This window comes from Dichotomopilus funicola, assembly GCF_033296635.1.
Source record: "Dichotomopilus funicola strain CBS 141.50 unplaced genomic scaffold C8A04scaffold_1, whole genome shotgun sequence".
NCBI classification, from domain to species: Eukaryota; Fungi; Ascomycota; class Sordariomycetes; order Sordariales; family Chaetomiaceae; genus Dichotomopilus; species Dichotomopilus funicola.
Window position 1 is genome coordinate 923224 of NW_026944022.1, and position 17027 is coordinate 940250.

The 17027-nt window shown below is 60.0% G+C and overlaps 4 protein-coding genes across 4 annotated transcripts; 1 reads left to right on the plus strand and 3 right to left on the minus strand.

Annotated features, from left to right (window-relative positions):
• Nucleotides 1-175: 175 nt before the first annotated feature.
• On the minus strand, nt 176-4464 carry C8A04DRAFT_33689 (uncharacterized protein; the record flags this gene model as incomplete). Its single annotated transcript, XM_062782560.1, has 3 exons — nt 176-290; nt 377-786; nt 868-4464. 3 exons carry the CDS (start codon nt 4462-4464, stop codon nt 176-178), a joined length of 4122 nt encoding a protein of 1373 aa, XP_062641575.1.
• Nucleotides 4465-6068: 1604 nt separating this feature from the next.
• On the plus strand, nt 6069-12621 carry C8A04DRAFT_8610 (putative COPII coat assembly protein sec-16; the record flags this gene model as incomplete). Its single annotated transcript, XM_062785176.1, has 5 exons — nt 6069-11307; nt 11347-11446; nt 11507-11808; nt 11873-12391; nt 12455-12621. The coding sequence occupies 5 exons, from the start codon at nt 6069-6071 to the stop codon at nt 12619-12621; spliced, it is 6327 nt and encodes a 2108-aa protein (XP_062641576.1).
• Nucleotides 12622-13270: 649 nt separating this feature from the next.
• On the minus strand, nt 13271-14525 carry C8A04DRAFT_24004 (uncharacterized protein; the record flags this gene model as incomplete). Its single annotated transcript, XM_062778921.1, has 3 exons — nt 13271-14228; nt 14303-14408; nt 14483-14525. The coding sequence occupies 3 exons, from the start codon at nt 14523-14525 to the stop codon at nt 13271-13273; spliced, it is 1107 nt and encodes a 368-aa protein (XP_062641577.1).
• A 584-nt stretch (nt 14526-15109) lies between these two features.
• Nucleotides 15110-16279, minus strand: C8A04DRAFT_24005 (uncharacterized protein; the record flags this gene model as incomplete). Its single annotated transcript, XM_062778922.1, has 1 exon — nt 15110-16279. The coding sequence occupies one exon, from the start codon at nt 16277-16279 to the stop codon at nt 15110-15112; it is 1170 nt and encodes a 389-aa protein (XP_062641578.1).
• Nucleotides 16280-17027: the final 748 nt, after the last annotated feature.

Sequence of the window (17027 nt, forward strand, 5' to 3'; positions counted from 1 at the left end):
AGGACAAGGGGATAAGGGGGGTATGGAAGTGTGATTGATAGCGCAGAGCAGGAGAGCAAGCAGTAGAGCCAGAACGTTAGACAAATCAAATCCAATGATAACATTCCATGCTATAGCTAAAGCCGCCAACGCCGTCCATGCTGAGTCCGAGTCCGAGTCCGAGTCTCGAGACCTACTACCCCTGAACCTTCCGGTACGACGGCGGTTTCAACCTCCGCTGGATAACCTTGGCCGCGTACGTTGGGATCAACGACATGGCCCCGATAGCAGCCACGCGCCAGTAGAAGCCCCTGATTTGGTTTGTTAGCTCGCGGCTTGGTGATGTTTGAGAAGAACAGACAGAGACAGAGAGAGAGAAAGAGAGAAAAAAACTCACAAAGTCATAACAAACTCCAAATCAAAATACCCCCCCAAAAACGGCACCGTCCCCACATACAACACAAACGTCCCCAAAATCGACACCACCATAACCCAATGCCACGTGGTAATCTCAATCGCCACCATCAACAGCTCATTCAACACCAGCACCGTATAGCTCACCGCCACCATGCGCGGGCCATCCACCTCGGTCAGCAGCTGCGACAGGCCCTGGATCAGACAGCCCTGGTAGATGGAGACGAAGACCCAGACGAAGAAGGTGCGGTAGGAGAGCGAGCGGCCTGAGGTGAGTTCTTTGTAGAGCTCGGGGTACAGGTTGGCGAGGTTCTCGTCGACGTCTTTGTCGAGGACCAGGGAGAGGACGGGCATGGCCGTGTAGACGGTTGCGTAGCCGACCATGAGCCAGTCCTTTTTGGTGACCGTTAGTAAGTGAAACAAGAAGCGGATAGAGATGAAATGGGCAAGAAAAGAAAGGAAAAAAAAACCAACCTTGTACAACCCCTCGGGCTCAAAGTTCAGCGCAATGCTATACATAGTCTGACACACCGCAATAATCAACCCACGGTGAATCACAAACTGCGCCAGCTTCGCACTGCGCTTGTAACTATTCCGCCCATGCCACACCAACAGCTTGGTCAAATGAAAAAACTGCTCAATCGAAAAATCCGCAGCCAAACTCGCCTGTCTCCCCTCTTTCCCCACGATCCCCACGCCCACATCCGCCGCCTGGATCATCGACACATCATTCCCGCCATCCCCAATACAGCACACCCGCTTCCCCGTGTACGTCTTGATCAGCCGGGCGACCTCAGCCTTTTGCGTTGGCGAGCAACGGCAGGCAACAACAGTCGGCAGTTTGACCGCGGCAGCGACAAACTCAGTGCGGTAGTGCGTCAGATACAGCGCGAGGCTCTCGCCGTCGATGAGCAGACAGGCGTCGGGTTTGCTGCGGAGCAAGTCGAGGTGTTCCAGTGCGGCATCCTTGCGGCGCAAGTGGGCGACGGTGTGGATGTACTGCCCGCGGGCGACGAGTTTCGCGCTGACGGCCACGCACCGGGCGGTCTCGACTTTGTCGCCGGTGAGCATCCAGATTTTGATGCCCGCGTTGCGGAGGAGTTCGAGGGAGGGTTTGACGTCCCGTTGGAGCTTGTCTTCGACACCCGTGACGCCGAGGAGTTCGAGGTCGCGCTCGAGGAACTGGGAGACTACGGCTTGCATGCCGGCATCGCGGCCGCTGCCGAGGGCGAGGGAGGCTGTGTGGTGTTGGGCTGAGAAGGTGGTGTATTCGGCGGAGGAGAGGCGTTTGCGGCCGACGACGAGGGTGCGGAGACCTTCGCGCGCCATGTTGGCTGTTTCCTCGTCGAGCCAGTCGTTGGCTGCGACGATGGCGCTCATGACGGTGTCGGCGCCTTTTTGGTAGAACCAGATCTCGCCGTTGTTGTTACTCGACCCCGAGACGTTGGACTCCAAGGTGTCGAGGAACTGTACAATGATGCCCATGCGTTTGCCCTCCGAGGTAAAGGGGAAGATGTCGAGAATGCGCACCTGCACGACCGGCCGGCCCAGCGCCGTCGACTCGAGCACCATGCTCTTGCGGTCGCGCGACGCCAGCCGCAAACCAACCGACTCCGTCCAGCGCACAATGGCAATCTCGTCGGGCGAGCTGGCCTGGTACGAGTTAACCAGTCGGCCGTCGTCGTCTTCTTCCGTCGTCGGCGTGACATTATGGCAGAGCGCCAGCGCCAGCACCACATCACGCACGCGGGAACCGATCTCACGGCGTGTGCGCGTAGCACCGCCATGCGCAGCAGCCGCGGAGGCCAGCGTCGCGGGCGTCACGAGTGTTTGGGTGTCTGCTATCGACCCGGAAGGCGGAGTCATGGCCTGCCGCACGTAGCTAGCGACCTCGTCCATGGCATCATTCGCATACGACACGGTCCCGACGTGGATCTTGCGCATCTCCATCTCGTTCTGCGTCAGGGTCCCCGTCTTGTCGCTCAGCAGGTACTCGATGCGGCCCAGGTCCTCCGGGATCGTGCTCGTGCGCACCACGGCCCCCGGCATGCCCGGGTCGCGCTGGATGAACCACGAGTACACGCTCTTGCCCATGTCCAGGTTCACTCGCAGGCTGATGGGCACGATGGTCGAGAACAGCACCAGGAACCGCATGATCTTGACGTACCAGATGCTGCCCTTGGTGCTGTTGAATCCTTCGAGCGCCACCAGGATGATGGAGAGGGCTAGTGTGAGGAAACAGAGGATCTTGGTCAGCGAGTTGATCTCGTACTCCAGCAGGCCCGTCTTGGACCGCGAGGGCGATGTTGAGAGTGCCGAGCGTGTCTGTGGGCCGGTGTACACGATCACGGCTAGGGTCGTGGCGTGTGATGCGATGACTGTATTGGCCCACGCCGTGTTGTCGATGGACAGGGGGGCTTTGACGTCCGCATTGTTGGCCGCATCGTCATCCTCGTTCTCGGGAAGAATGGCACCCAGCCCCATAGCATCCTGCCGCGACGGCAGTAGTTCCAGAGACCCAATAAACTCATTCACCTTCTTGTCCGGCTTCCCGCCCGTCACCCGCAGTCTGACCAGGTTCTCGGTGGCCAAATTCTGCGACAGCGGGGACGCCAACCGCAGCTTCCAATCCGTCTCGCCATCCAGTTGATCCGTCCTGATGAAAGTCTCCCCGTTCGACCCCCCTTCCGCAGCCCCTGCGCTAGCCTCAGCAGCAGCAGCCGCACTTCCCTCGCCCGCATCCTCCGCATCATCATCCAGCAACAGCGACGGCTCTTGCGCAGCGGCCTGCTCGGTCTCTGCCTCCGCTTTCTGCGCCGCCGGGTCGTTCGACAGACACTTGAGAATAACCACATCCGACGGCACACGATCCCCTTTACTGAGCTTCAACACATCCCCGACCTTGAGATCACGCGACTTCTTCGCAACCTCTGACACCACCCACACCGCACGCTTCCCCCGCCCATCCCCTTCCGTCTGCTCCTCCTCCTCCTGTATATCTGACAACCTATCCCTCACAGCCGTATACCGCTTCGACCCCTTCCCAACCTGCGTGGACTTCAACTTGCCGATCGACCGCCCACTCGTTGTTGTAGCTGCCGCCCGTCCGGGCTCCTCAAACTGCAGCACCGTGTACGCCTCCGAATTCGCCTCATTATCCCGCCTCCGCCGCTCAATATCATCATACGCCTCCTTGCCTAGCGTGATGACCAGCACAAACGCCAGCGGCGCGACATACGTCGAGAGGTAGCCGATGCGCAGCGCGGGGATGGCCTGCGACAGAGCGACGAGGAGGAAGTACATGTTGAAGAAGAAGGAGAACTCGTTATACAACGTGACGGGGAGGAAACTCCAGGCGGTGTACTTGGCGTTGGAGATAATATTGGGCGGGAACCGGGTTGATTGGGACGAACCGACGGCTACGAGGCGTGAGGAGGACGGGTCGTCGTCTTCCTGGTCGAGTTCCCGGTCTTCGTCGCCGGCTCCTGCGCTGTTGTGCGCATCGCCAGCTGTGCTGCTACCAGCCCCGGACATGAAACTGGGTAGTCGAAGTCCGACCCGGCGTAGCCTGTCGCTGGTGGTAAACGACCCGCGGCGTTTGCTCGAGCTGCGAGGGCCTCGGCCACCACCACCACCAGTCCCGTGCTCGCTTAACAGCGGCGCATCATCCCCGTTCGCTGCGCTCGCATCAGAGTACCGCCGGTCTCCCCCGTCTGCACTGTCTCTTAGTAACCCCCGGGTGTCCTCGTTATCTTCCCCCCGCCCGCCGTGGCCGTGGCTACGGCCCAGCTCGCCGTACCCATTCCGGTTCGCACCACGCCGTAACCCGCCCATCCGGAGTGTGCGCAGGGCAATCCGCGGCGGTGCCCGTTGCTGATCGGCCGTGTCGCGTGCCGAGCCCAAGCCCGATGGTTTCCCTATTCCTAATCTGGAACCGGAGCTAGACACGGGCTGGGGGTCGAGCTCTTCTAGGTCGAGGTCGAGATCGGAATCGGAATCGGAGTCGGGGTTGGCGGCTACCGGCGAGTCTGGCGGCTTCGCTGGGGGGTGGTACGAGGTGGAGGGAGGCATTCCCGCATCGGCCGGCGGCCTGTGGAAAGGGAGTGCTGCTGCCCGCAGGGTTTTCGAGGGTCGGTTATTATATCTTGTGGGTTGGTGGTCCGTCTGAAATGGTTATCGTTATGTTTGTGTGTCGTGTGCAATTTTATGAATTGCGGCTTGCTGATCCTTCCCTTTTCCTGACTTTCGTCGTGGTTGTCGTCGATGTCTCGAATCACGTCGTGCACATGCACATGGCCAAAGCGATGTGTTGCGTCGAATGGAGTTGTTGCAAAAGCGTCTGTTAGCTCGTTCGGGGACGCAACTTCACGGCATGGCTGCTTGGTGAAGTGTTCTCGTCTCGCAGGAAACAAAGTAGCAGCGGAGAGAGCCTGTTTAAGCCAAGTTGCAAGTTGCTGTTAAACGTCAAACCTGAAATCTGGCGACGGAACCTCTCAATTTGGAACAATGACTGCGCGTCCTCCAGAAGGTTGCAGGTGGCAGAGCAAGGGTGGTGCGCTAACAGATGACGCTGTAACAGAGCCTCGGCGGCCGTTTATCCGTTAGTGTAGCCCTGTATTTCTCGCTCGGGGCCCCACCGCTCAGCGCCGGGCGCTCTAACAGCAGCCTTCATGCAAGCTAGGAGGCCCGCTAGCGCAGCCTAAATGCACATGTGCAACGCCGCCTTCGAGGTTGCGTTTCGGGACGATCTGTCATCGGCCGAGGAATTCGTCTACTTGTCGTTTACGCTACCCCACCTAGTTGGGTGCTACAGTACTCTCACTCACTCTCTAGTGTAGGTGCTCATCCACATCTGAATTTATCTTAGCCGCGCCCCCAGACATGCTAGCAGAGGATGCCCACCAAGGCGTCGAATCGTTCCCTAGACCCAGTCGATTTACATACCAACTGCGTTCGTGTCTATATGTACTCATACGCGGATAGGGGTGTCAAGATCCTCTGTCTCGTTTATTGTGCAAGTTGGTGGCAGTGGTAGAGGCAGCAGTAGCTAACTTGTGCGAGGCGCGTCCTGCTAATAATAACCACGCTGCACTACGGCCTCGATAAAGTCAGAATCGCACATGTAGTTAGGCGAGGCTTCGGTCTTTAAAGGTGGCCTGCCCGCCGGCAAAAGATCGGAAAAGCGTAGCCAAGCCAGCTGAGTCATCAATGCTCCGTGTGAAGACAGCTCGCATCTTACGATCCGGGCGATCCCTCGAAGAGACCACATCTAAGTTACGGAGCGCCTCGGACTTGCAGTTCCAACTCTCCAAATTCCCAACCCAAACATGTCTCGTCGTTAGACCTTCGTTAAGCCTGCCCGCTGTGTTCTGTATCTGTACGATTGTTACCTTTTTCTCAATTTTTACCCGTTCCCTTTTTTCATTTTACTCGCCCCTTTTGACGCCAACAGGGGTAGCCTGACGCGTTCGTCTGCATCGGACCCCCTGCTTGGTAGGAACTCGCGAGATTGTCTGCTGAAGAAATGGACGCTGATCCCCAACTTTTTGTGTCGCAGTTGTATTCCGTCCGCCGTACCTACTCATAACGTTAATAATTCTTGTATCTTCGCTCTCCCAGCGCAGCGGCGCACCCTCTTCGCTGAGAATCCGCGCAAACCCAATTCGGAGCCCACAATGGTGTCCGATGCGCCGAGCTCAGCATGGCATCCGGCGTTGATGCCGCATACAATCGCCGACTTGCCCCAAGCCCCAGCCGCCGATTCGATTTCGAGTCCTACCGTACCACGAGACATTGACACCGCCGAACTCGAACAAACAAACACATTACGACAACCCGAGGATACCACTGATGCTGACCCGGAGGCCGGGGCCTGGTTTCAGGATGACGGGACCGGGGACGACGACTGGCTGGCCGATGCGAGCAATGATCCCGAGCCCGAGTCCCAGCCCGAGCAACCGGCCGCAGCTCCTCCGGTAGACTCTTCAGCCGATGATGCGTTACCAGACGAGCCGACCACAGCGTCCAAACATCTCAGCACCATGTCCTTCACGCGGACTGTGCCGCACGAGGTGAACTGGAACGACGACGACGACGCCGAGTGGAATCTGTCCCGAACAAATACCGATCCCTTCAAGTTCATGCCGGAGAACAACCGCACCAACTCGTTTCCTCCGATGCCCGAGTCCGAAGACGCGACGAACGAGCACCCACATGAGCTGGAGCAACCGATTTCGTTTGACCCGGCCGAGGAGCTGATTCGGGAGATTGAAGAGGAGGATACGCGCGAGGAGGAGGCGTTGCCCGACGCGACCTCGGGCTCCCAGGATGACACCGCCGCGCATGATCGGGAAGGTCAGGCCGCCGTCGAACCGTATCCCGAGTCTGGTCTTGAATCTGCCGCGGGCGACTCTGCGGAAGCTCGGTTCGAGGAGGGCGTGCCGCTGGTCCCGGCTGCGGAACAAGAGCAAGACACGACACAAGAACAGCCATCATCCCAAGCCGAACCCGACTTCTTCGGGGAAGAGGCCGGGGAGGAAGATGACTTTTTTAGTCAGGTCAACACCGGCGAGGCGCCAAACCAGGAAGAGCCGCAACCGGCTCCGTTGCAGCGCAAGTCGACCATGGAGGTGCTGAGCTCCCTGAACGTGGGCTCGGCGGGCTCGAGTTTTGCGCCGCTGGAGGGGACGGTCGAGGAAGCCGATGCAGAATCGGGAGATAATACTCCAATTGAGCAGACTCGGGGAGAGGAGACAGCTGAGCCAGCCGCGGAAGAAAACCTGGACGAGAAGTGGAAGGCCATGTTTGGCGACGAGGACGAGGAAGGCTTCCTGCCGGACGAGAGTGTCGGAGCACCAGAGGCACCAGAGGTGGACGCCTCTGCGTTCCTTGGGAGTGACGATGAGGGCCTGCTCGACGACTCCGAGACCGAACAACCTGACGAGCCCAGCCGAGTCATTGCTTCATCGCGGTACGCGCCAGCTCCGACGCTATCGACGCAGGGGGTCCAGGGGTATTTCCCTCAACAACAGCAGCAACTCCAGACACCCGTTAACACGATGGCACCTCCGAACCCTTATCTGCCTACTAATACACCTGTGACGCCCGCAACACCCGCCAACCCCTACGCCGCGGTCGGAGCTGGCTCGATCGTCTCATCCCCCGCCACGACTCCCTACGCTGCTCCATCGACAGGACACCCACCGCCGTCGCAGTTTGGACTCGGAGCGCCGCCGCTCTTGCAGGAAAAGAGCAAGGCGCAGAGCTTCGCGGACAAGGCCAAGGGCGGGTACACCTCGCCGTACGATCTCCCGATGGAAGTGGTGAAGCCAAAGCGGCGGACTAGTGGGCACGCCTCGCAGTACGGGCCGTCGGCGCCGGCATCGCCCGCTTCGCTCCCACCACCGCCGAGGAGTGTGAGCATGCATCAGCCACCAATGCCACCGCCGAGCAGTTCGCACGCTCTAGCCGCGGCAGCAGCAGCATCATCCCGTCCGTCATCGAGCCACGGATCCTCGTCGACATTACAACCACCTCCGGCTGTGGGCGTACGCAAGCTGGCTTCTCAGGAGAACTTCTTCGAGGACCTTCCGATGACCGCCAAGCCCCGGCCGGCGTCCCGGCAGAGCCAGAAGAGCATGCCGTCGCCGACGCAGCCTGGTCCGTACGGGGTTCCGCCGCACTCGGCCGGGCTTCCCTCGGTCACTTCTCATCCTGTGGCCCCGGTGCCTCCGCCGGGACCAGGACCGGTACCGTCTGCTTATCCTCCCAGCGGGACTGGAACGGGCTCCTCGGGCGCCTCAGGCCCTTCGGGCATCTCGGGGCTGGTTGCGCCGCCGCGGCTCGACCCGTATGCTTCTCTGAGCGCTGCGCCGAGTCTTGTCCCGGCCGCGCCTCCTGCGGCTTCATCGACTCGGTACTCTCCTGCTCCGCCCGGCGCGGCGAATACCAACGGCCCGGTTCCTGTTCCCATCCCGGCTGCGACTCGGTATTCCCCCGCTCCGCCAGCATCTCGACAGCCCAGTGCCGGGTATGGGCCCACGCCCACGACCCCCGGTCCTCCGATTCTGCCTCACCAGCCGCGGACATCCAGCCCGCTGGCACACTTTGAGATCACGCACGACAAGGCCCGCGGCCCGGCCCCAGAGAGCGGGCTATCGGAACGGCGAAGCAGCAGCTCGCTGCACGAACACCGGCTCCAGAGAGTGCCATCTCTACCCCCCACTCGGGAAGTCGTCGAAGAAGAGGAACCCCCGGCCCCAGCTCGGCCGCAGACCTCATCGGGGTCTTCTCCGCCTGTGTCCGCGACCTCCTCCAAGTACGCACCCGCCCCGCCAGCCCTGAAGCGCGCGACGTCCAACTACAGCCCGCTGGCGCCCGCGTACGACTTTGCCCCGCCGCCTCGGTCGCAAACCCAGTCGCCCGGTGCGCTGTACGGTGGAAACCGCGGAGGACTGAAGCCTGCTGCTGAACCGATCCCCCGACCGTCATCGGTGAACGATCCAACCTCGGCGCGGGAAGCCGCTTATCCATTAGGGCCTGCTCCCGCTCCGCGTACCGGCCCGACTCCTGCTGCTGCTTCAGTGTCTGCCCCCACCCAAGGCACCACAACCTTCACCCGCGCCCGCGGCGCATCTCTCTACCTCAACGTAATCCCCCCGACCGACGGCCGCGAGAACGACCCGCTGAAGCGCTGGCGCGGCGCTCCGCTCGTGTCGTGGGGCGTCGGCGGCACTTTTGTGACCATGTTCCCTAAGGAGGTCCCCCGCTACGGTACAAACTCGAGTATCCCGGCTGTGGTGCGTAGTCCGGGGCAGGTTAAAGTGCAGAATGTCAAGGAGATCTTGCCGCTGGAGGAGCGGCTGGCCAAGTTCCCTGGCCCGTTGAAGGGGAAGGGGAAGAAGAAGGAGACTGTTGCGTGGTTGACGGCGGGGATTGAGGGGTTGGAACGAGACTTGCCTACTACTGGCTATGCCCAGGCTGGGGGGTTCTCGCCGGCGTATAACGCGCAGGTCGACAAGCAGGTGGCCGAGCGGGCGTCGGAGCGGGTGTTGCTGTGGAAGATTCTAAGGGTGTTTGTTGAGCATGATGGTGTGTTGGAGGGTAACGCAGCGGTGGAAAAGGCTGTGCGGGAGGTGCTGTCTCCGAATCTGGGAGGAGGAGGAGGAGACGTATCAGCCAGCGCTACGCCGTATCTCCAAGGCCACGGGAGTCAAAGCCAGGTGCAGTCCGACGCAGTCAGTGCGTCGACGCTCGAGCAGATCCGCCAGCACTTGTTGAGCGGCGACTGCGAGAAAGCCGTGTGGGCTGCGGCCGACCAACGGCTCTGGGGTCACGCGCTCTTGCTTTCCAACGCTCTCGCGCCCGCGCTGTACAAGCAGGTCGCGCAGGAATTTGTCAAGAAAGAAGTCAACGTTCCCGGCCACGGCCACGAGTCCCTCGCGGCGCTGTATGGGGTGCTCTCCGGCAACCACGAGGAGAGCGTCGACGAGTTGGTGCCGAGCCACGCGCGCGCCGGCCTGCAGCTGATGGCCACCACCAACGCGAACAACGCGAATGCCAACAACGCCAACGCCAACGCCGCCGACGGCCTGGACAAGTGGCGCGAGACCCTCGGGCTCGTCCTCAGCAATCGCAGCGCCGACGACGCCCGTGCCATCCACGCCCTCGGCGTGCTGCTGGCCGGGTACGGACGTGCCGAGGCCGCCCAGGTGTGCTTCCTGTTTGCGCGTAGTCCCGCGCACACCGTGTTTGGCGCGCTTGACGACCCGGCTGCGCCGTCTGCCAAGGACCTGGAACCGCTGCTGTTGGGCGAGGTGTATGAGTACGGCCAGAGCCTGCAGGCTCTCGCGGGGACGACGACGACTACCGGAAACATCACAGGGCTATCCGGGTCAGGGGCAGCGTCAGGGTCAACGGCCGCAGCAGGGTTAGTAGGGTTGCCAGGCACACACGCCCACCTGGCCGCGTACAAACTGCAGCACGCCCTAGTGCTCGCCGAGTCCGGCTTCCGCGACAAGGCCCTGCAGTACTGCGACGCCCTCGCGACCGCCATCACGGCCCAGACCAAGCGCTCGCCCTACCACCATGTCATCCTCGAGCAGGCCGTCGAAGACCTCCTGCGGCGTCTCAAGCAGGCGCCCAAGGAGGACTCCGGGTCGTGGATCCCCAAGCCCAGCATGAACAAAGTGTCTGACTCGGTCTGGAGTCGATTTAACAAATTCGTCTCCGGCGACGACGACGGTTCGGGCGAGGGCCACGGTCAGGGCCACGCTGCCGACGGCGAGGTTGGGCCGGGTCCGTTTGGCCGTGTTGCGGGTGGCACCCCCACCATCAGCCGGACTCCGTCGGTCACGAACCTCGAGACGTATGGTGTTGCTGCGCTGCCTGGTTACGGCGGCCTTCCCCCTGCTACCGCGTCGTCCACAACCCCAATGTCAACATCGGCCCCGCCTGCTCCTACCCGCGCAGCATCCCGCTACGCGCCCGGCGCACCCCCCTCAACGACGGGGTCTGCGTCTAACAGCCGGCCTTCCACCGCGGCGTACGCTCCTGCTGGTGCTGGTGGTTCTCCGTATGCGCCCCGGTCCTCGATGGAGCGCACTTCGGGCGAGTACAGTCGGGGTGGATCGTTTGAGGTACCGCGGCGGTCGCTTGAGATGCAAGGCGCTGGGGCCGGTCGTACCGGGAGTTATAGTCCTGTGCGGGCTGGCTCGCCGCTGGGGTCGTCGTCGCCGTATCTCCCGGCTGCGGCTGGGTTTCAGCCTGTTGCTCCTCCTGCGGCTGCTGCTCCTGCTCCGGTTCCCGGGGCTGGGGCTGTTCCTGCGACTATTGCATCACCTCACACTCCAGCCAGTGCATTCTCCCCGTCGATCGGGTATCCCGGCACGGCTCCGTCGTCTGTGGGCTATCCTAGTCCGAATCTCAACGGCGGGTCGTTTGGCCAACAAGAAGTGCCCTCCGATAGCGCTGGTCAATCCCCTGAGGCATCGGGGTATCAACCGCCTTCATACGGCTACGAACCCCCGTCGTTTACCCCCTACGAGGGCCCGTCGTCGGCCACTCCCTATGGGGCGCGTGCCGAGGAACAAAACACCGCCACCGCCACCACCAGCACTAGCACCCCCGGAGAGGAAGCAACACCCGGAACCGAGACCTCTTCCTATGAACCCCCCTCGTACCAGCCGTACAGCTACGAACCGCCTTCCTATGAGCCCGACCTGCCCGCCACGGAAGACGCTGCGGGATCGAACGAGGATGATAACGACGAGAAACCGAAGCCGAAACCCAAGAAGAAGGGTATTATGTATGATGATGACGATGATGATTTCCCCACGCCGCGGCCGGCGGAGAAGTCCAAGGCTGAAAAGGATCGGGAGAACGAGGAGATGTTTCGTCGGGCGGCTGAAGAGGATGGTGAGTTACCTTCGTCCCTATCCCTATTGTAAGATCAGCTCAATGCTAACACATCCACCGTTAGCCAAACGCGCCGAAGCAGCCAAACAAGCCCCCAAAAAGGGCTGGGGTTTCACCTCCTGGTTCGGCGGCGCCAAAAAGGACGGTCTCGACGGTTCCTCCTCACCCTCCCAAAACGGCAGCAGCGGCGCCTCCAACCCAAACAAACCCATCCGCGCCAAACTCGGCGAAGCCAATTCCTTCTACTACGACCCCGAACTCAAACGCTGGGTCAACAAGAATGCCGGGCCCGAAGACCTCGTCAAGAAAGCTACCCCGCCGCCTCCCAGATCGTCAGGTGGTGGTTCGCCGCGCTCTGTTAGCGCCAGTCCGGCGTTAGGTGCTGCTGCGGGGGTGGATGGACGGCCGCATACTTCTGATGGGCCGCCTAGGGCAGGTGGTGGTGGTGGTATGAGTGGTATGAGTCTGGGTGATAGTCTTGTCCCGCCCCCGCCTGGCCCAGTAGCCATGTTACGCTCTGTATCAAACACCAGTACCGCTAGTGCACCGCCCTTGGGACAACATACCTCTGCATTCGGCACCAGTCCGCCTGTACCCGGAGGACTCGCAGGACCCGGAGGACCTCCGGGGCCTGGGGGACCTGGAGCAGGACCGGGGGGAAGACCTCCGAGGTCATCGTCGCGTCCGCCGACGAGCTTGAGCAACTCGAGTAGCATTGATGATTTGTTGAGTGCGGCGGGGCCGAGGAAACCGGGGGCTGCGAAGAAGGCGAAGAGGGGGGCGCGGTATGTGGATGTTATGGGGAAGACATAAGTAATGAACTTTGAATGCTTGGAGGGGGTGTGAAGTGAGGTGAATGGTGGGGGGCCGGGGGTGAATGGATGGAGAGAGGTTGTGGGGGATGATGATGGAAAAGAGAGAAAGAACGGAAGACGAATGGGGGGTTGGACGATGTATAAATATGATATATGTGTAATAACGTGATGCCGCTTGGATGTCGTGGACGGAGAGAAGGTTTCGTTTGGGTTCCGTTTCCCGTTTCTCTCTAATTCTCTTTGCTTCGGGTGTTGGTCTGTTAGTTTCTGTTCTATGAGGCTCAGTTCTGTGCTGTACATGCATGTACCTGCAGATCACTTTTGGCGGGCTCGGATAATACGGAGCTGTGTACGATGTGTATAGAGGTATATTTAGCGGAACTGGACGCATTCAAGACGTACTGATCGTGCAACGGCCCTGTTGATGGGTTGAGACCACTGGCATGATGGTGTAATTGGAGACCTATCACTGCGAGGAGACACATATCAGCTCCAAGGGGAGATGAGTAGAATTTACACACCAAGTACCGTTGATATATTAGCAAATAGCAACCCTTACGCCAGGCCGGTCATGCTCCCAGTAAATAGCAATCCGCCAACGCCCCTAGCTCCCTGCTAGATCACAATCACGAGCAAGCGCCTTATCCTCACGCACTAAAACTCGTCACATAATACGTCACCACATCCTCCATCCCAACGTCATCCACATGCGGCACATATACATACAAAATCAACGCATGCTCGTCCGCAAAACAAGCAATCACCCTCCCCTCCAGCCTCCCCACACTCAGCACCCGACTCCAATCCTTCCCATCCACCCGTACCGTCGCCCACCTATCCGGCCCAGCCTCCTTAAACACGGTCGACGGGTGCTCCTCCAGCGGAACGGCCAGCTGCGTCGGGTCCAGCTCCGGGTTCTCCAGCCCGTGCCAAACTGATGTGATATCCAGCGTTTCAGTGGTCAGCCGCAGACGCAGCGAGCCATGCATGTTAGCCGAAAGCGTCAGTTTTGGCGACGACGACCCCCCCAACCCACCAGCACCTGACCCCGTACCCCCACCACCACCACGGGTGTTCCCAGACGAGGAAGCAGCCGTCACGGCCAACTTGGTGAACCGATCAGATATCGCTTTCAGCTGCAGCAGCGGCGGCAACTGGATGTGCACATCGGGCTCGCGCACTTTGGGCTGCATGATAGTCTCGACTGTGTCGGGGTGTAGTACACGCACGGGAATATCCTGCGTGATGATCTTTTCGCGCTCGCGCTTCATGGTCAGCTCGAGGGATTCCTGCGTAAAGTCGGCTGTCGACGATGGCAAGCCCAGCAACCCCGCGTCGGGGTCGGCGTTGGCGGTGGTGGTGGCTCGGTTTGGGCCGCCGAGGCCGGGGCCAGGGCCATTGCCATCTTTGGTCATGGTGTGGATGGTCATGGATAACATGGGGAGCCCGTCGCGTTTGGTGAGGCGGAGGTTGGCGTAGCTGCTGCCGACGGCGGATTTGAGGGCCCGTTGGAGGGGGCCGAGGGGGAGTTCGAAGTTGATGGTGTTGTTGGCTTCGGCTGATTCGATGTGGTAGTTGTCGAAGATGAGGTCGACGGACAGGGAGCTATTAAGTCACCATTTCTCTTAGACCCTACTCGATTGTAAAGGAGGTTTAAAGGTAGTATGAGGACTACATACGCCCAGACTTGCGACCCCGTGTCGGGAATCACGGTGAAGCGGACCGTGTCATCGTCGAGACGCACCCACGCGATCTTCTCGAGCGAGTTGAGCGCCGCCGTGAGTTCTACAATTAAATGTCAGCTCCAAGTCTTTCCCAATCCTTCCTCCCCGAAAAGAAGATTAAATCGAGTCTCTTACTAGAAAAGGTCCTCACATTCTTGAGGTCCGTTTTGAACCGCATCTTGCCGACCCGGGAATTCAACTCATTTTCCCAACTCGTTGGATTAAGTTTGGGACGTGGGACGTCAACCGCGTCGCGTAAAGTGCAAGCAGTGAGCCCCACCATTAAAGTCGAAAATTACAAGTGACAAGCCAAAAATACACTGTAACATATTACCATCCTCAACGTGGGGAATCCCTGCTAGGCTCCGGCCCATCTTGTCAATCACCCCACTCTCATGAGCTCAGAAGACCCAAGCAGCCAAGCTACAACGGCGCGTGCGGCACTCCGTGGATCGATCGACCCGTCATGTCGTATTTATTTAATTTCCTCGAACTACACATGTAACAAAGAAAGTTTCAAAGTCGTTGCGAAAGAAAACGGTCTAGAAATGAAAGAGAAATGCGGATTCCGTAAATGTTCCTGAACGCTTCCCCGAGAATTACCTTACCTAATCGACCATGCGACACCTAAGAAATGACCATCCCAGCCCAGAGAGATACATAACATAAATAAATAAACAAACAAAGAGAACGGACCGGCAAATAAATCACCAGCTTGATCCCCATCTGACCTACTCCGTAGCCTTCGTCCTGCTCTCTCCCTCACGCAGCCACCCTCGGGAGCTGAACACTCCACCATTTCTCCCAGCCCTCGTCCCGGCCCTGCACATCCATCCACGGGCCCTGCCAAGACCCTTCGTTGGCCGGCGCCCTCCTTCTATTGCGTAGCTCCCGCCGGGTCAGCCGCCGGTCTGTTCTGTCGGAGCGCTCGTACGCGGAACCATCGGCCTGGTCTTCGTTTTCGTCGTCGTCTTGACCTTGGCCGTCCTCCTGGGCTTGGTCTGCGTTTCCGTCTTGGGTTTCGGCTTCGGCCGCTTGCTCGGCCTCGTGCTCGTCCTGATTCTGGTTCTGAGGCTGGTCCTGATCCTGGTCTTTGTCCTCATCCAAGTCCTCTGACGCCCTCTGGCCCTTCTTTCTCGGCGTGAAAGGCACAAGTGTCCGTAGCCACCGGAGCGGCCGCTTCACCGAGGCCATCCGGCCGGGCGACTTCACCGTAGCCATAGCAGTGGCATCGACAGCCGCAGCGGCAGCGGCAGCAGCAGCAGCAGCCTCATCAGCCGCGATCTTTTCCGCCTCCATCTCCACCTGTTCCTTAGCCTCGTCCGGCATCAAGCAGTAATCACACGCCGTCGTAGCCAAGTCCTCCTCGTTCTTCGGCGGGCGTACCTTGCCGTCGTCGTCCGTGACCAAATCCGGATGAGTGCCGTCGGCTTGCAGCAGGAAGGGCAGCACAGGGTGGCCGCAGGGGTCGTGGTAGGCTACATGTCGGCAGATCGGGCACAGTGGCTGCTCGTCAGCGGTCAGACCGAGATAGCGCTTGATGCAGTGGCTGCCGAAGCGGTGGCCGCACGGCAGCATGCTCCAGTCTTCCTTGACACCCTCGACATTGCGGGTGCCGATGGGCTCGTGGCAGATCAGGCATGTGATGTCCTCAATCTGGACGGTGGTTACGGCGGCATCGGTGGCGGCATCTTTCGCAGCGGGGGCCGTTTTTGAGGTTGAGGACCGTTTTTCCCGCGAAAGAATGAACGAGTGTCTTCTGATCTCCGATCCTGCGCGTAAGATCCTACCCATAGCCAAGATAACAAATGTGCAGGCCAACGTGACGAGGCGCTTAACAGCAACGAGAGGCAGAAGCGGTGCCTGGAGAAGCAAGGCGATTACGGAGAAGTTGGGCCGTTTGGCAGGCGGGCTGCTGGTGGTGTCGGACATGGGATGTACCGGCGATCGAGAGCTTCCTCTCTCTTTCGCTCTCTCTCTCTCTCGCGCGCGCACTCTCTCGCTCTCCCAACGCCGCAAATAAGCCGGCGAGTATGTGTCTAGTTTAGGCGGATTCAGAGAAGAAAACCGATAACAAGAAGGTTGCGAGATTAAGCAACGAGTAACAGGCGGGAAAAGCTCAAGATAAAAGGCAATGGGCAATTGCGATACGACAAAGGCCCCCGATGGAGAGTTGGAGATACGGGGAGGAGCGGGAAGGCGGCAGAAGGAGAAAAGCCCAGGATTTGCGGAGATGGGATGGGACTGAGGGCGGAAAAGACAGGAAAGATAGGAAAAGCTGAGGTTGGGGAGAACAAAGATATTGGCGGAGAGATGTCGGAGGCCTTCAGCCAGGAAAGTGCAGAAACACCCGATGGCGGGGAAAAGGGAGCTCGGTCGTGCAACAAACGGCTTTGAGCTCCGGGGCAGCCTTGCCTAAAGGTTCAAGGGTTGTGTTAAGATGAGACCCGGATTGCGTCCCCCCTCAACAAGCGCATGGGCGCCCACCTCCCACCAAAAGCATGTACACTTGTACAGTACGAATACCTACCTCCAGGTTGGAAGCCAGGCAGGCATGCAGCTGCTGGGTTCGGTGTTGCAGCACCGGCCGCTTTCAGGTATGCGCTTCTGTTTTCATCCAATCATCACATGGGAGGGAGCGCTGTCGGCGTGACTTCGCCCACGTCACCAGGCCTCCGGC